General features: G+C 35.4%; 2 protein-coding genes across 2 annotated transcripts in view; one reads left to right on the top strand and one right to left on the bottom strand.

The window, feature by feature from the left end:
- KrT95D (phosphofurin acidic cluster sorting protein KrT95D) overlaps nucleotides 1-12,001 on the top strand; it is a 154,746-nt gene extending 142,745 nt beyond the window's left edge. Inside the window, exons 7-19 of the mRNA XM_073074074.1 lie at nucleotides 1,410-1,538; nucleotides 1,965-2,118; nucleotides 3,905-3,979; nucleotides 5,494-5,621; nucleotides 6,030-6,182; nucleotides 6,684-6,877; nucleotides 7,441-7,577; nucleotides 8,017-8,161; nucleotides 8,673-8,787; nucleotides 9,454-9,618; nucleotides 10,101-10,230; nucleotides 10,623-10,745; nucleotides 11,211-12,001. Coding sequence (XP_072930175.1) covers nucleotides 1,410-1,538; nucleotides 1,965-2,118; nucleotides 3,905-3,979; nucleotides 5,494-5,621; nucleotides 6,030-6,182; nucleotides 6,684-6,877; nucleotides 7,441-7,577; nucleotides 8,017-8,161; nucleotides 8,673-8,787; nucleotides 9,454-9,618; nucleotides 10,101-10,230; nucleotides 10,623-10,745; nucleotides 11,211-11,335 — 1,773 coding nt within the window. The 3' untranslated portion in view covers nucleotides 11,336-12,001. The remainder of the gene's footprint in view (nucleotides 1-1,409; nucleotides 1,539-1,964; nucleotides 2,119-3,904; nucleotides 3,980-5,493; nucleotides 5,622-6,029; nucleotides 6,183-6,683; nucleotides 6,878-7,440; nucleotides 7,578-8,016; nucleotides 8,162-8,672; nucleotides 8,788-9,453; nucleotides 9,619-10,100; nucleotides 10,231-10,622; nucleotides 10,746-11,210) is intronic.
- A 4,969-nt stretch (nucleotides 12,002-16,970) lies between these two features.
- Nucleotides 16,971-19,335, bottom strand: LOC140742960 (actin maturation protease). The gene is made up of 2 exons (XM_073074071.1): nucleotides 18,549-19,335; nucleotides 16,971-17,761 (listed from the first exon to the last, which is right to left on the bottom strand). The coding sequence occupies exons 1-2, from the start codon at nucleotides 19,037-19,039 to the stop codon at nucleotides 17,440-17,442; spliced, it is 813 nt and encodes a 270-aa protein (XP_072930172.1). The 5' UTR covers nucleotides 19,040-19,335; the 3' UTR covers nucleotides 16,971-17,439.
- Nucleotides 19,336-19,508: the final 173 nt, after the last annotated feature.

Genomic DNA, 19,508 nt, shown 5'->3' with positions numbered 1-19,508 from the left:
ATTCTGCCTATTAAAAATTGCCCAATTTCGATATTTGGTACGAAAAAATTGGATAGATTCTGCATTAATAATAGACGTTAGACACCTAACTATACATCGATGTATTGAACAAAAAGTGTATAATACTGTACTATTATAATATACATTAATCTAGTAATTTCCAAAATTGCCGTGTGTGCTTACGACTGCCACACCAATTTTGCATTACCTACGTAGCCAACGTTACGTGTCGAGTCAGTCGCTCCCAAATGCCGATGGAGGTATCGATAAAAATTATATGTGTGTGTTGAGTGAATGTGATTTGTCGTTGATTACTTTTATGTATATACTCATAAAAGTGTGTGAATGTTTCAATTTAACGTCGAATTTTACGTATTTTTCATCGAAATGTTCGTGTTTGATTATGTGATGTGAATGTGTTGTGTATGAAGTTTACGTAACAATTTTGGTGTTGTACTAAAAGTGGATAATATGCATGGTTGTGTAGTATGTTTCTTTAACATTTGTTTGTCTTTTTTTTAAACGTTTTTGGTACCAACTAATACAGCTCATTAATCGATTAACTGTCAACTAAATTTCGATATCTAAAAATCTATTTTAATTTGTATAATGCCACTAGAAGAACTTGTACAAAAAATGATACTAATAACATAAATATATCAAAGTAATCGATAGTGGATACAATACAATAATAATGTGTGTACTCGTAAGATCAGCTGAGAATTATCTTGAAATTACTTACAGTATTTTTATCAAGTGCTTATTCTTATCTATTATCTACATACTTGTATTCTTTGTATAAATTATCCCAATAAATATTCATCTGTATTTGATATACGATAGTGATTTGTTAATCACTGTCGTATATCTAATACAAATGCCTAATAAGTATTTGTATATATTTGAAGTGTGATTTAATGTTATTTTTTGGCTTAGCACACATTTTATACATGCCATTCATTTCACCAACAATATCTCCAATGGGTTAATTGTCGTTAGTAGTTGATTCAAATGTATCTTGAGGTTTTGTCTTCATTTACTATAGACCATAATTTTTAACGGAAATTACTAAAGGTTTTTAATGATAGTTAACTCATTATTTAGCAAATTAATCAAAGATTGTGAAATTACAAATTTTACTGATATATCCTGTATAAATGTAGATTGTGAAGACCCGTCCATCTATCACTAACTAAAAGAAGATTACCTAATTAGTTATAGCTGTTTGTATATATGTATATATCTAGCAACATTAGGAATTTGTACATCTGTATAATATTTCGACTTAGATCAAACGGCATAAACGGCTAATAACATAAATGAATGTTCATCCCTATAATATATCGACTTGATCAAACGACACAACCAACATAATAGCATAAATGATCGTGTGTTGACATTGTTTGCAGCAACGCAACCTGAAGCAGAAGTTCGCGGCGCTGCTGCGGCGGTTCCGCGTGCCCGAGGAGGAGCTCGCCGAGCGCGGCGCCGCGCGCGACACGCACCACGCACAACGGGACATCGATGAACTATTCCAGGTATGTTTAAACGTGAAGCGGAATCGTTAACTTACGACTTTACCCTACGTATTATTACTTTTCAACCGTGGAATCGATGAATCGAATCTAGATCGATTTTAGTCCTGAATAACCACTATAGGCATCGCATGTATATTTGTATTGGCGAAATAATATAATGATCCTCGATATGGAATGCAAATTTTAGATAGGAATGTTAGTCTTCACCAATATAATATCTGAAGTAGTGAACCATGCAGCCCATCTGTTCGCAATTGTTCACTGCCGCTAATCTGCAATGAACCTCTAAATAGGATTGGAGTTCTAAGTAAAATTATCACGGATGCGTTGCTAAATTTGAAAGCGTCACAAAGCATGGTGTATTTTTTATTTATTTGATATTGATTCAGTTAACTTTTAAGGAAAAATGAACAATTAAAATTACAGGAGCTAGAGTCGCTCTCATGCGGCGAGGGTGAGGACTCTGGCCCCGACCAGATGGACACAATCAGCATCGGCTCCACGCCCAAGCCCTCGCTGAGGCCCTTCTTCAGCAGCTCTCGCAGCCTCGCCAACCAGGACCATCATCGGCATTCCAATGGTATGAAGAACATTAAAGTAGGAGGACGTAGGAAATTGTAAAATTTAGGTTAGGTTTGCTTAGAGTGAGGTTAGGTTGAAGTTAGGTTAGGTTAGAAATATAAATCTAGAATAAAATACTTTTTAATAAGACTAAGGTTGTTTTTATTTAGTTTTACTGGTTATAATTGTTTAATTTAAAATAAAAATGAGTAGAAATTTAAAAATACTATTACTTATTACAAACTTTGTAAGACTTAATGGTCTTTACTGGTATCTTAAGAATATTGATATTATGTCAAATAGAAAGAAAAACAGATTTGTGAGAACTTAGAATAATATATTAAAATAGTAAATAAATGACGTATTCAAATTAGTGTAGTATTAAAAAGGAGAGCATATTATAGTATTAGATAATGTATTTAATCGAGTAGCTATCGAATAGTTAATATGAAAATAGTAATAAAGATGAACTCGATACACTTGAGTGACAGTGCATTGTGTGATGGCTTGAGTTTTGTTTTGCTGGGCAATGGGGTAAGCAAGAATATTAAAAGAAGCAGTAACATTACGACCTACGAAGTGTAAAGTATACTTGTGATACTTTGTATAATTGTGTTAGGAATTAAAGATTAAGATTGAATACCATTAGAATAGTGGATTAAAAAAATTTTAGGCTTTACCGGATGTATTAAAAAGTAGTATGTATATAGATGTTTTATGGGGATTCATTATATACCAATATTGTTTTATTTGGCGAATCAGATATTCTTGCTTACTTCTTTGTAATGTGTAATGTTAATGACGATAACAATATGCATAGTATATGAAGATTACACACATCATAATAATGTTGCATAATATGTATTTTTATGTTTTGTTTTGGTAACGCTATGTGCATAGTGTAGTGCATGTGTGAGTGGGGTGGAGACGTGCCAACATACAATACACTATATTTTAAAAATACGTATTTAATTACAAGTGTGAAAGAATGTGCGGTTATATAAAATTTAATAAAAATGAGTTATAAATTTAATACTATTAATTTTATAATTCATGAAATATAATTTTATCACAAAAGTAATGCCTATTATTAAGTAAGTATTATAAAGTAACTAGGTACATATTAAGTTGGTCATAAATAATTTATTCCATTTGCACAGTGATTAACCGCATATTCTTAAACCATTATCAAAGAAAATGGCAAAATTTGGCACATTAATACTCCTACAGTAACACAAATATGCTATTCTACGACACTCATTACACTCGCCTCTTACTATCACACTAAAATTTCACTCACTCACACATTAACACTTCATTACACTTTATACTTCCCACCATAGATAAGTATAGATATCTCACCGCCTCGTAATGGAAGGAAGCCATCAAATGGCTTAAACGACCGACAATGTGTCAGCCATTTAATGGATGTCATGATGGACAGAATGCCGATATGTGCAGTTAAATGGTGCAAAAGCAACATGAAATCGAATAAAAAGTGCGGAGAAATATAGTTTTATTCGTAAATTATCTAAAAACGACATTTTTTTAAATATTTTTCAAACACGAAAATAGATGACAGTAACAATTTCAATTGTCAAAACTGGTTACATTTTCTTGTTAGGAGTGAGTAATCTTTACTAATCTATTCCTCCCACATATAAACTCACACGACTTACGCATGGTCATACTTACACGTAACAAACGCACACGCGTGCGCGCCCTCACTGTGTGCGCGTGACGTCACGCACGCACATCACGCTCCACCCCGCCGCGCGTAAGCAACGTGCCGTACGCATGCGCAGTGACGCGGCACGCGAGCCTGGCGTCCGCGGGCGAGGTCGCCGCGCGCCGCGCCGCCGCCGCCACCGCACGCACAGGTAACGTAGCGAGCGCGGGGGACACGTGGCGATTGTGAACAGCTCTCGTAGGGGACGTCATAATGTCTAGGACTCGCATTTAGTTGCTTTACTAGTGTGAAACGTTATCGCCCTTATGGTGAGTAGGATTTTGTTGGGTCTCGCGGAACTCATTTCTTTACTAGTTTTTGCACTGTGGTCGAAATTCAGTTTCAATTATAACAAAAAAATAAAATACCATTATTATAAAATTTAAAACCTGACTGATTAAATTATATTTAATCATTATAATGATTAAATTATATTTAATCAGTCAGGTCTTTAAATTTTATAACATTATTATAAAATTTAAAAACCTGACTGATTAAATATACATCCTATGTTACTCCCATAATTAAAACTAATCCAGTGACACCACATATCTAAAATTGTTTTAAGCCATATGGTTACTTTGGTTGTAAGTGCAAAGTAATCTTTTAAAACGTTCATAAATTCATTAAAAAAATAAACAAGAATCTAATAAGTACACCCATTTAATTGCTTTTTGCTGTTGACTATCGCCACGATCCTAGTCCGCCGTAAAATTAGAGATTATGGACAATATTATGCAGAAGGTTCAATACACCCTTTATATTGATTATAATATCTGCATTCATTGCATTTAATACCAATGTACCACATAATCTACATAGTCATAATCTAATAAGAAACCTACATTGATATAATGTTTGCCTCAAGTTTACCTTTTGCATTATACCATCCTATCCAATACATTACACACTATTAGCAAGCTTTATGTCTGTCTGTATTTTTGTTTTGTTTCCACTTTCTATTTCTCGCTTCTGTGCCCTCGAACACGCTATTATTTTTTACCTGCGGTACTTCTTCTATTCTATTTCATTTTTTTTTATTTTGTCATTGAAATCCCTTTTCCAATCAGATTTTTACACTGATAAACAACAAACATATTGAAATACATAATTTAAATCATTTTGAATAAATTATTACCGCTTTCCAAAGGTCATAGCGTGTCAAGAGATTAAATACGCATGTGAAGTAATTTGTATTCGTGTTTGACAGTTTTGTTGAAATGACAATGTTTTTCTGACTTTTCACTTCTTCCAGGTACATCCTAAATTGATTGTGTCAAGTTTTTGGTTTGTTAACAACGACATACAAATAATGAATATGTAATTGAATACTTAACCGTTAATTTTTAATTATGGAGTTTATAGTATACAAATCTTAATAAGGAAAAATAGTTAAATAAGAAAAACATTAAAGTAGTCCTCTCCGTAGTCCGCATCTTATCCACAGACATGAACCTTCTGCTGTCACGTTTGGCCAATGTGACACTATAATTGGACAAATTGAGCTCGTAATTAGCCAATATGACGTCGTTATTGGTCAATGTGAGCTCGCGATTGGCCAATATGGCGTCGTCATTGGTCAATATGAGCTCGCGATTGGTCAATGTGACGTCGTAATTGGCCAAAGTGAGCTCGTCGTAATTATACGAGCGATGTGACCCGCAGAATCGGAGGCGGTGCGCAGCTCGGCGGGCGACGAGCGCGGCAGCGAGGGGAATAGTGATGGTGACGCCACGCTCGACGCGCCGGTCTCGGGCGCTTCTGTGTCCAGTTCGCCGCCTAACGAGATCAAGGTATATAATTGCCTTATTTTAGAAACGGATGCTACAAGAATACTACTACTTATGGACTACTGTACTGCTAAGAAATAAGGTAAATAGAATGAAAATGGATTTTTTAAATTTTCTTTCTGGTTAGATTGGAATGTTGAAGGTAGTTGTTAGATATTGTTCTCAAAGAATAAAATGTTAGTGCTTTGGAAGGAGTGTGAAAATTAAACAAAGTAGGTACCTGATTTTTTAAATTAAAGGGCCATACATTTTATTGAGAAATTAAAAAAAATGCACAGTTACATTATTGTTTCATACATTTAAGTATTATTTTTTCCGCATCTGACGGAAGCTCGACGTATTTCTCGACGCAACTCCAATAACTCGGCGCTGCTCCATGGATCATAATGAAACTCCCATTGTACATAACAGGAAGACAAGCGCTCTCGTCTCTTCCGAAGCGCAACGAGCGGCGGCAACTTAACGCCGGCGGCGGCGGCGCGCAAGAAGAACTCGCTCGTGATATGCGCAGAGCGGCCCGTCTCCGCGCACGACCTGCCCGCGCAGAGCCCGACCACGCTCGAGGTGTGTTACCGTACTTTTAATTTTCCCTTTATCTGTTATCTTTGGTAAGTTAAACTCATATAGTGGAAACTTACCAAGCTTCAATGTACGTGCTACCCCATATACTACAATTTAACACTGAATTATTATTTATTACAATTAAGTAAATATTTTATATAAACGTTATGAAGTATTTTCTGTTATAATAAATTAAATGATAATAGTTTTACTTCATAATAATTTTAATGTGATATAAAATATTTATCAAATGCATTATATAACATGTTATTAATTAGTTTCTTACACGCCTTACGTGGTAGCTGACATCAGATAAGCTTTCAAATGCTACTTAATTCGAAACAGCCTCGTATTTATTTCCCTTTTAGTTATGCTGCCATTTTGGATTACATGTGACGTTCGTCAAATTTTAAAGATGTTTAAGTTATTCGTGCGCCGTTCTTATGAGTTAAAAATATGTGACGCGACGAGCTCCCAACTAACAAAGACATTTGTCCCATGCAGCCGCGCCGCACGGTCGCGGAGCAGGTGTCGGCGGTGCTGGGCGAGGAGGGCGCGCCGGAGTGCGTGGGCGTGGCGGCGGGCGGCGCGGCGCGCGCGCTGCACGCGCTGGGCGTGCCCGCGCTGCTCGCGCACGCGCCGCACCAGCCGCCGCTGCGCGCGCTGCTGCAGACGCTGCTCGCGCGCGCCGCCAAACAGTCAGTATACTGTTGTTGTGTTTGTTGATTGATTGCATAGTTTCATATTTTGAATATTTTGTTCCTTAACACTCTTTTAATTGTTAACAATGGGGGTATAAACTTGCACAGTTTCAAATTGTGAATATTTTTCCTAAAAGTTTTTGTTAATTGTTAAAAATTGGGGTATAACTAATTACGAATTATTTAAAGTTATGTATGAATACGTATATTGGATAATAATTCATAATAATGTTAATTTTAAGCTAATAATTTTCAATGAGTACATAATTTGAATAAAAAAGTTTATATTTATTTAGACCAATCCGTGTGAAAAAATATTAACTACCTACGTTAGAACACATCTATTAAATTTGTCTCACGCATGTCTCATTCACACGCATGCCACCTGCACGCATGTCGTTAAAATACTGTAGCAAGTTCATTCATGTGTCACGCACATATCTATCAAATGAAGTAAATTAGCATTAAAAATCAAATTTTGTAAATTCATTTATAAATAAACAATGAAATCTTCTTGCCAACAAAGCACCGTACACTTCAAAATATACATTTCTATATAGGGGCAGCCGGCGTACATTCCGCGTGTGCGTGTGCGGCGGCGAGGCGGCGGCGGCGAGCGCGCTGCGGGCGTACGTGGAGCTGGCCGCGCGTCGCCCGCACGACGCACCGCCGCTGCGCTTCTACATCGTGCCCACTGGTCGATCTTGCTTTTTTATAGCTTCAACTCACTTTGGTGACGAGTTTAACGCTCTAGCAGGACAAAAATTATTAACCGGAGGGGAGAAATATGTGCACCGATGCCTATTCTTAGATGGCCCGCCTTCGCTCGTGGTAGGGAAGTTTGCGGACCTAACTATTTTCGAAGTCCATCCAGCCTTTCTCAAATAGGTATTTCGGCTGTCTTATACTCTGATAGGTTCAGTCTTGAAGAGGAACAATTGTTTACAAGGAGGAGGGGGATATAATAAATACATTTAATTTTTAATTTCAAAATTATGTTTTATAGGTGTCACCCTTAAAACAAAATTGACCTACTGTAGTATTAAACCTCTCATTAAACTCAATTATAATACAATGTGTGTGTCAACTCCCAAATCTCTTACTTACGTAATTAATATTAGCAACTCTACCCGCAGGTCCGTGCACGATCTCCCGGTACCTGTCCGCGGCGGACGCGGCGTACGCGGGGCTGTTCGCGAGCGAGTCGTGGGCGGCGCTGTGCGAGCGCGCGAACGATATGCCCATGAACGATATCGCTGAGATGTCGTCGAGGATCGCCAGGTTGGTGGACGTACTTTCATATTAAAATTGGTGAAACCTTTGATGGTTTTTTTAATAGGAGCATTACTGATTCAGATATTAACAGCTTACTATCTAGTTTAGGGCTAAGAAGGATGTGATATAGCCGACGTGTTCAATTCGTGTTGATCTCATCGGGATAACAAGTCGTTTGTGGCTATTCTAAGGACCCTAAGGTAATAGTGAGTTCTGTTGGAGATCCTGAAGTTTTTCACGTAGCGCCGAACAAAGCCATCGAGGAAATTTTTGTAGACGAAAATCCCACATAATCCATTGTCGTACTGGGTTCCTTTTGAAGTTTGAGTGTAAAGGGGTATTAGTAATTCTATTCGGGATCATAACATATATGTGAACGGTGTGCTATGTGATACGAAGTTCGAAAAGCTTGACACAGCAGTTTGACAAAAACTAACAAAAAGAAACTAAGAAAAAGAAAGAAAGCAATTATGTTATTTTGTTAGTAGGTTACAGTCGTCTTATTTTTGTTTGTAAGGTATTTGAACAGTATCGGACCGGTGCACAACGTGCCGATCGGCGAAGCGATGGTTGCATACCGAGAGAAGTCCGGCGATGAGGACTCCAGTCAGACGTTTGTTCCCTTTATCGCTGTAAGTACATCTATACTAATTATGTGTATTTTGTCTATATTAATAAGTTCAGAGTGTATTTAACTACGCTGCCTTTAAGTAGAATGGCCAAAAGAGGTACTGGTTAGCGGCTATCCGGTTAGTGTCGGATGCTTTTAAATCATCAATATATAATTATTAAGGTTATTTTTATACCTCTATATTGAGTAAATGATTCAAAACGTATATTATAAACTTACCTACTTAATCTAACTGCCGTATGTTCACAATGTGTGGCGTCAGATAACGTATGTATTCCCCTTTCCGACGTACGCGTGCGTGTCATAGGGTGTACGTGACGTATGCGATATGTGGCGTCACATAATATGAGCTCCCTTCGTCGATGTTATTAACGCACTTATTCTAACGTGCAACAAATGTACGAGCAGAATGAAGATATATGTACCGTATGTACACGTGTGACGTCACATGATATGTTCTCCTTCTCCCGTATCTCCTAGTACACGTGCCTATCGCGACGTGTGACGTCTCATAACGCGTCCCTCCTCTCCCCTGTACGTGCACGTATACGTGCCGTCCGCGACGTGTGACGTCACATGATATGTTTCCTACTCCCGTATACGTGCATACATACTTGCCGTCCGCGACGCCTGACGTCACATAACGCGCGTGTGTGGTTGTGTACAGGAGGTGCGCGTGGGTTGCGGCGAGGGCGGACCTTCGTCGCTGGAGCTGGACGAGGGCGGGTCGCCGCCGGCGCGGCCGTCGCCGCCCGCGACGCCGGCGCCCGCGCCGCCGGACCTGCCGCCGCCGCTGCAGGAGCCGCTCGAGCTGCAGCTCGACTACTGGCTGGTTTGTATAATTTCACACTATAAAAATATCTGTACAACTATAAATTCGTAGTTAACCGGCGCGATGGACTATGACCAAGACCCTTTTCATTTTTCATTTGAACTATTTTTCATCACGCTGTACAAGTACAATTATTAGCTTAGATATACGCATACTATATTTATTTTTATCACACGAAGAAATAACGAAAAATACTTAACATATTTTTATCTTGCAGACTTAAGAAAAATAAATTTTGAGACCATTTTTTACTTCAAAAACATTTTTTTGCGATAATTTAGAAGAAGATACTGAACCACGACTTTTCTGAAAAATTTTTGTATTTCAGTATTTGTGCGACTATTTAGAATGAAAATTCCTATTACTTATTTTTGTCAATTGAAAAATCTTGAACAGAATGACTTCAGAGGATATATTCATTGCGAGAGATTAAAATATATTATATATTCGTGATTGCCCAATTTGATGATGTGTGTGTACAGGTGCCGGGGCGGTCGGCGGAGGGCGCGGACGGCAAGGTGACGGTGAAGGCGTCGTTCCGCGCGCTGCTGGTCACGCGCCACAACCACCACCTCGCCATCACCTACCTCACCAAGGAGAAGAAACAAAAGAGTCAGTATACCTTATCTTTGTCTGTCTGTTCACTTTGTTTTTTTTTTCTTTTATTCTCTAAGCTCCTATCTCTTTGTACTTCCCTTTGCACCTACTCGTATATCTTGCTTTTGTCTCAGTCTCTGTATTCCTTCATCGTGTATGGTACATTCACTCTCTTATAGAAGAGAGTACAAAAGAAGAAGGTACAGAAAACGTTAAAATTTTAAAATTTACGAATATTAATGCTTAAAACGTTTATCTGTAAGAAGAAAAGGGAAACAGAAAACGTACAAAATATATCTATATATAAATGTATAGGTGGACTGCATGCTCGTCTGCTACTCGTATATTATAAAAAAAGAAAGTGTTTTTGTATATTTTTATTTATGTATTTCTGCATGTGTGTGCAGTAATGCGTCTGGGCAAGAAGAAGGAGCGCAGCGGCGAAGCGGAGCCGGGCCGCGCGCAGAGCGTGGAGGGCGTGGCGCGCCTCATCTGCTCCGCAAAGGGCTCGCACAACGCACCACTCAAGGGTACGTGTGCTAGGGCGCTTCTCGTATGAAATTCATTAATAATGGATTCTATACTAATGTTAGACTTCAATGTGTCGTATGTTATAATTATAAGAAATGAAACTTGGAAAATAGATCTAAATTAATCATTAAGATTTAAGATAATGACTTATGATTATTTTGGCTTCATTCGGGCTGTTATTTTTCAAAATAAATATTTTCAAATATTCAACGCGGAGCTGAAAGTACTGCTAAAAACGAATGAAAAAAGATATTTTAAAAAACCTTATTTCCCAATACCTATTCAAGGATTCAATAAAACATTTGTAATTGTAATCGTAATCTTTGAGCATTATTGTACATTTTTTTATATTTTATTCGAGAGGTTTAATATTATTACTGTCCGAAATATGTTAATGGGATATAAATTTTACTGGCAACAAAATGTATTTATGTTTTTTACATAACGTGTAATTTCCCAAACAGTATACATCGACGGCACGGAATGGAACGGCGTGAAGTTCTTCCAGCTGTCGACCCAGTGGCAGACACACGTGAAGACTTTCCCCGTGGCCACGTGCGGCGCGCCGCTCGCGCCCGCGGAGACCTAGGGCTCCGCCCCCGCTCGCCCGCTTCGCTTGGCCCGTTGGCCCCAACGCCACCTACCGGCGATGCGATACGTCGAAACGCCCGCAAAACGAGGCTCTAATCCGATAGTGTCAGTTTTTATTCGTTTGACGTTGTTCTCGAGTCGAATGTATGTAGTGTTTACTTAAACCCATATTTATTGTAATGTATGTTTGTACGCTATCGAGCTGCCATGATTATTATTAGAGCGTAGTGAGATCTTCGTTATGTGTCTTGAATATTCGTTCGTTTTAGTGGTTCCGAGCGGTTGTCGTGTAGTACAAAGTGTATTCGTATGCAATATTATTATCTCCGTATACGGTTTGTTAGTTTTACATTTTATATAACGTTTGGTCGCGAATGAGGCGTGGAATATGAATGGTGGTTTAGTATGATGTTGTAGCCTGTCTTTGCTCTTACTACTGTTAGATAATAAGGCAACGAATGTATGTCCTTTTTCGATTATTAGAAGCATGTACGCTACTAGCGCCACGTTGTAATGTTTGTTGTAACTTTCATACATCGAGTATATGAAAGAGCTAAGTAAATGTACGATAAAATTTTAAATATGCCAACCATGTGTAATATTTTTTACATAATATATTTTTGTGTTACTGACTTTATAATTTCATTGACAAATTTGATATTTGGAAATATGGAATATGGAAATTAACAATTAACTAATCAATGAAATAATATCGGAGTGGAATTAAAAACAAACATTCACTATATAAAGAAGAAAACTATAAATGTATCAAAAATATTGTGTGACTATTACTGTGACGTGAAACGATTTATATAAATACGGGATACCATATTTGTCTATGAAATTAAAAACAGTAGTTCGTCATTGTTGTTGTTTATGAAAATAAAAATAAACATATTCCTTGCCACTTCTTTCAACCATTTTCGGGCTTTCAACCTTGCATTGGCTCTCATGCATGATTACTACAAGAAAAATAGTGATAATGGGGAGAGTGCTTAAAAATAATGTAGATGCCGCCTCCGTCGTATGTGCCAAAGGAATATGAGGTCTGAGTCTGATAACTGTCATTTTACACGACGTCAATACTGTGGCATTGGTGGCGCTACTATCGACATGGGAATACCCTCTCCATTATTGACTATTACCCTCTATTTAGAATACAATCGCCATCAACTTCACACTCATCTCATGAAGACCTATGTATAAACAACGTGTATTCAAGCCGCATAATAAAGGCTCAATATTCAACGTTAACTATTCATCATAGTCATTTCATAGTAGTTAGTTATGTATTTAATGTTAACGTATTATAGATATTTCGTGTACTCATTATATATCGAGAAATAATGGTTCGTGACATTTCCAGTATGTATGTAGGTAGTTTAGGTTATGTATCGGTGTAGAGTAATAAACCGAATTTTATGGAGTATTGTCGGCACATATCAGCGTAGGATCGTGCGAAATCACTCGCGTGATGAAACGCGATAAGACGAATATTCGCCAATGTGAGTGTTTGTGTTATCTCGTCTTCTCACATGCTAACCCGGCTGGGTGCGGAAGGCACGATTATTTTTTATTTAATCTGTGATTCGTGAATGCAGTTTTTTTATCGTAAGGCGAACACAACGCAACGTCGGGACATTTTTGTATTTTTTTATATGTGCAGCGTGAGTCGGTTTAGTATACAAATGGTTTGTCTCCGTAGATTTTTACTAGATAGCTTTGGTACAGTCTTGTAATCTAATATACCTTTATGTCTATTCATCTCAGTGTTCTTAACGAATGTTCGACGTAATTCTGCTAAAATGCTTCTATGAAACTACTTCACTCGAGTAGTTGCTTGTAGTGTTCTTCTGTTTTCAGAGCCCGCTCGCTCTGAAAATAAATTGAAAGTGAACTATTTTGGAAGTAAAGGTCGCCAACTTCACCGTGTGATATCTTGAAATGAGAGAATAAACCAAAAATAATTTGGTAATACCAGCTTGTATATATCTACATGGATCTATGTTTAGACGGTATTCGCCAACTCGGTTACGTTCATAGTATGGTACGGTGAGCGGGTAAAGTATTTTAGGCCTAATACGCAACGTGTTAGCTATTAAATCTTTGAACGTATCTCTAATCTTTAAAATGTCTTCGTCGCTATAATAACTATCAGTGTAATTTTTTTTGGTTCGTCAAATGATTTGTAAACGAAATTGTTTATCAAAATCTACTCAATTTTTCTTACTTCTCTGTTGGGCCTTTATAGAAGGGGAGGGAGGGGAGTAAGGGGGGTCCAAACGCGTAAACACACCAGTTTTGATAAATTTTGATCAATAATGGACTTTAATAAACCTGGCGGTATATTACATTAATATTCAATATCAATATTAAAATTTATGAAAAAAGAAAAATTATTTCCTTCCAATTATAATGCTATGTATTATTATTATATAATATGCAATACAAGAAAAATATTTGATCGTTAGTTCATTTGTGAAACATATTATTTCAAAATTGATGCCTATTGAAGTTTATTTCTAAAAAGTAGAGTATTCTAAAAAATTTTGGGGTCGTTATGTACACAAAATACTATGAAAAAGATATTCATTATTATTAATAAAGTATGTATAGTTAAATGTTAACTGAATTGAATTCGATAAAAAAAATTGGAATTTCATTCCGAGCCAATATGAAACGACAATTTTTATTATTATTTTAGCTGCAAATAGTATCGTCCAAATTCAACGATATCACTTTTCTAATGTATGTATATAGTAAGTAGGTGTTTACTTACTATCTTATTTATCAGACAACAATAAAAACCATTTGAATCAATTGAGCTGAACCGTATTTGTAAATTGCAAAGTGCCAAATTTGGTAAATTGTGTAAAGTTAACCGACACATATAAAAGAATTTTACAAATTTTAATCAATTTAAGAGAAAACGATATTATAAATAAATGAACTTGAGTTGAAATTTCTTTAATCGTGGAGATGTGCCCATCTCAATTGAAATAAAATATTGTTAATCATTATTTTTTTTCGACAGTAGAAAGAAAAGAAAAATCTCTTAACGTTGTAAAGTGAAGTGGAATATTGAATCAATAATCGAAATTACTAAAGTATAAAATATATGTAGTAACAAAAATTCTTTAAAATTCAATGTTTTATGTATTGCAGTATTTGTACATCTATCTATATTGTTTAGTTGAAGTTATAAACTTTGTAATGTGGAATATCTTTCTTTATAATTTGATAGTTTTTATATATTCTTGGCTGTGCTTTAAGTTCTTTTAAGTTTGTCATTTTGAATAACATATTTAATTGTAAGAGCGATCTACTTGTAAATATATACGACATAAACTTACAAGTTGCCGTTTAACAAGACTGCAATCGCTTTGTCATGTTCAAAATGTAATTATCTTCGCCGTAGATAAAATATTGCCATAGACTCTACGGCAATATTCATGATCGTCGCGGCAACGGCAATATTATGATAATTCGGGTGTCGGATTTATTCCACCTGTTAGGTAACTCTTATAAATAAGTGGAACCGCGTAAACCGCGGTGGCGGTTGTGTTTGTCAAGTGAAAAGCCTGTTAATTATTTTTTTACATCGCAAACAATCTTCCATGTTCTTATTATTAAAATGATAATCATAGTTATGATCGGCAATACCAATACATATTGAATTATGATAATGTTATTAATGTTATTCTATATAACTAATATTACTAATGTAATTTCTCAGAATGTATATGACTTGAAATAATGTATAATGGGATTCAATTAAATAATTTCCTTTTTCTTACTATTCATTTGAGGACATGTATAATCCAAATATTAAAAGTACTCCATGTACCGTTTTAGTTATAAATTTATATGCGTATAATTAAGTCCAACAAGAATATCATAATCAACGTTTAAATTATTATAATATGTAATCGATAAAAATATTATCCTCAAGATGTATTATTTGAGGTGTGTCATTCAAGTAATACAATAAGTCCTTAATAATTATTAACTATAATTAAATAATGGATGTTGTGTATGTATGCATAAAGGTGCCATTGTGTTGTTAAACCTGTTGTAATCACTGTTCAGACATTAATTTGGGATGATATTATGGCAGGATTCCATTATATTATAAATATACTGACGGCCAATAATGAAACAAGTTACATACGAATGCAATATGAATATAAGTAGTCATATTGTGGCAATATAACATGAGCCAACAGTAGAATTTCTAGAGACAACGACAGAATTTCCAAGAAGGGCTACATGCAAATGCAATATGAATATGAGTAAACATATTACGAAATATATATCTGAGTAATATTTCCATGTCTAAATAATATTTATTTTAGAATTGGTCGGAAACAATTTTGTTTTATATAGCCGTTTGTCGTATTACAAAGATCCCACACATTTGGAAAACTGTTCTCCTCTACTTTGTCTGCTTTCTGTGGTTATAACGGCTTAATGATATATCATATATAATGACTAGTATGGCAATGAAGAAGCTCAAGATTTTCATTATCTTTAGAGGCCTAGCCGACTGGTACGCATTGTGCACGATTAAACGATGTTTTAGCGTTTTGTCGGATTTCCAATTTGAGTCAATTTTAAGCCACATTGTGGCTGGTAACATGAAAATGTATGTTTTGTTATGTAGATCTTGATTGTCTATGAAAATTTTGCACTACGTTAAAATATATTTGTTTTCATTTTGTCTAAATTAATTATTTTAAAAGACAAAAGTGTAAAATTTACCAAACTATAACGTGCAAAATCTTTAAGATATCTTCATTAACTTCCTATTTCTATGTAATTGCATATTAATTTAATTTGTCTGTCCAAACGCTAATTCATCGCTTTGTCAATATCATTTATTATTTCAATCTTCATATTAATAATAGTGATATGTAATTCGATTTTTATTATTAATTTTGTATTAATGTTTTAATGCAATGTGATCTCATAACTGCTGACTGACTTGGCAATTTTTATTAATTTTCCTAATTTTCGGTAGTGTCATAATGCCAATGCTGAGCGAGTTTCGCTATGTTAAAAATATACTATAAGTCTGTATTCAATGCAATTTTCTTTTTCTTAAAGAACAATAAGTTTTTCATCACAAATTATGGGCCATTCCGTTGTTACATTGTTATTTTGGTTGTTCTAAAAGCTCTCAACAAGTAAATCATTATCCTCTGAGGATAACACGAAATGTAGTCCTGTTAGCTCAATGCTAATAAAAACTATCGGCACGGGACTTTCTATTTGAATATTCAAGATAACAAATTAACAGTGCAGTCCATTGAAACGAAGGATTGTATTGGTCAATGGCCAATATGGACTCTTGTAGTAATAAAAAAAATCTTAATTTAATGCATTAGTACAAAGGTATATTACATTTATGTTTCTGTTTTGCCTAATTTATAAATCAATTTCTTTATCAAATGTTTAATGCAGAGAAGGTGCAATAATTGGAATAGTTGTGTATTTGTTCTATATCTTGTGGAATAGACTCGGGTCTAATAAATTTTGATTTCCCTGTAATTGTTAAGTGAAGTGATGAGATTTTTTATTTTATCATAATTTGCAAGTATGATTTGTATTTATTGTACAAATAAAATTTTGCATCAAAGTAAATGCTTTTATTTTTTTACCACTTCAAGATTATATTTAAATATACTACATATTTATGAACACCATAACAGATTTTGTGAACTTGTAAGTAGACTATTTAGGATAAAATACACATTTAAAGCCCTTTCAGACATAGCCTTTTATATTCTTTATATCTATCTCCCACAGAATAATCTGAAAATCTTATATACATATGTATAGCTCACATATTGTTATTTTTTTATAAATATTTTAACAGATGAAATATAAATTTATTATGACTAGAAGTAATTAACAATACAATAGTATTTTATAAATCACTGGATAGAAAAGAGTAGAGAACACTTTGGACATTCAATAGTTACACAAACTAACAACATTGAATAAAATTGACTATAAATACAACATAGGATAAATCCACATTGCCTTGTGTAAATTCGCAAAATGTATATAAAGATAAATGTATTTAGTTACACTTAACACTTAGAAACCCTTAAATAACAAAAACTGGTCTCGCAGTCCATTCTCTCCCCCAATCCCGTCTTCCGGGATAACATATAGAAGACCATCTTCCTTTTTCTTGGGTGAAAACTCCCACAGATTTCTATTACTCCTATCTAAGTCTTCTAGAAGCCAAGACGATAGAAATCTTGATTTTCCATGTCTGCAAAGGACATAAACATTATTTTTCTTTGAAGCATAATCTTCTCCGGGATCATCAACCATGATGACACCAGACACCAAAGCCCAGTGTGCAGTGTGGCCATGTTTCTCACAGGGGTAATGATTGCAGTCTGCATCATATCTGGTTCAATTGCTAAGGTTATATTCTATTAGATAAAAATAGTTCAGCAATATCTCAAATAAAATTCTGAAAAGCTGAGTTAGTGGATTGAAATATCTAGATATTCATTTCTATATATTAATGTTTTATCGACATATTTGTCAGCTAAGTTCTCAAAAGGTCTCTTCAATTCTGATATTATTTTTCGCCAATTTATGATCTAATTGGTTACATCTAGTAGGTTACGTGTTGGACTGCGATGCTCATATTAATGACAATAATGTTTTAATAAGTATTGTCTTACATATTGTTTTATTAATTACAACCAAACAATCTCATATTTTACTCATACACACCATTTTCTTAATTGGTTTACCAAAAAGTTCCAGCTAAATAGGGGTGGGCTGAGAGATAAAAATCTTAAAGGTATGTGAAGTCTACCAATACGCACTTGGCCAGTGCGGTGGACTATGGCCTAATCCTTCTCATTCTGAGAGGAGACCCGTGCCCAGCAGTGGGACAGTAATGGGTTAATGATGATGATGAATGAGGGGTGCTACACAGTCACCCCTATTTAGCTGGAACTTTTAGTACAGTCTATAGTCCAAGAAATCCTTAGTCAAACAACCATTGCTCTAACATTTCAGTTTAATGCAGATAACTCAAATACTATCTTACTTTTTATGACAATCTATTATTATTTTTTTAATTTTTAATGATATTAAAATGTAATAAAATATAAAAATTTATTTGATAGTACAAAAGAATGAAAACAAAATATTTTTTATGCACAATTATTTAAGGATACGGCACCAACAACACGGCTCCATCTAAAAGTTCCTGTATGATTTCCATCTTGTACAGGCCTCCTCTCTTAAGTGTACATGTGACATTCTCTAACTCAACCAAGTTAATTGCCTTTTCCGCCAATTTTAACATGTTTTTACAACTTAGCATTTCCCCGTTATGGCTATATCCCTCCAACTTACTAATATTCAATAATTTATCTGGAGACACCTCTCCTCTAAGGAACATGGACAGAGCCACCAGTCCACACGTTGGACCTACTTGTAATATGGACTCGAAATTTGTATAATTAAACCGAAAAGGAGGTTCATACAAACATATCTCCCTCGCCGTGCAAGCGCCCCACAGAGCGAGCTCGTGAGATGCCCACTCGCACACATCTTTAGTGAAAATACTGTTAAGATCGTTGTACGTATCCTGGACAGTGTTGATGCTGGCTAGCTGCTGAGGAGGAGGGGGCGGTGGCGGCGGCGGCGGGGGTAACGTGCACATTTTGAAAGGTCAGTACGCTTTATTGTTCTTCATGTCCTGTAGTCAAGTCCTGCTGATGTTGTTGAAATGTTATTTATAGTTTCATTTGCGTAATCAGTTTTGCTAAAGTTTTGAGCAAACACCAATTTTGAGCGAAGTTTCAGTAAAGTTTAGCTATAGGATTTTATTTTTATACCTGCAACTTCAAAAAGGATTAAAACAGTATAATCTTATAATGTATATTCTGACTTGTTGTGGGAGGAATCTGGAAAGATTGCAGTCGAAGTAGACAGTAGACACCTGACATTTGACAAACAGCTGTTTTGATCTATTGAAATTGAATGAAGTCCCTAGATTATAAAAAAATCTAGCTCTGTTTGTAGAATATGTATAATATCGAAGCAGATGTAAAGTTGTAAAGTTATTATATAAGTTAAAATAAGTAAAAAGATCTCAATTATTATTTTTTTGTCTAGGTGGCGCTTAAATA

The sequence above is a fragment of the Epargyreus clarus genome, unplaced genomic scaffold, assembly GCF_041222505.1.
Source record: "Epargyreus clarus isolate Ecla_fem2 unplaced genomic scaffold, WU_Ecla_fem_2.2 ptg000006l, whole genome shotgun sequence".
Taxonomy (NCBI): Eukaryota; Metazoa; Arthropoda; class Insecta; order Lepidoptera; family Hesperiidae; genus Epargyreus; species Epargyreus clarus.
The sequence above is the reverse complement of the archived record's forward strand: the minus strand, read 5'-3'. Positions and strand labels throughout refer to the sequence as shown.

Bases quoted from the DNA above. Each gene is read 5' to 3' on its own strand.
- LOC140742960 (XM_073074071.1), bottom strand. From the start codon at position 19,039: ATGTGCACGTTACCCCCGCCGCCGCCGCCACCGCCCCCTCCTCCTCAG. The intron at 17,762-18,548 runs GTATCCTTAAAT...CAATTGAACCAG, and splicing joins GGAGCCGTGTTGTTGGTGCC to ATATGATGCAGACTGCAATC.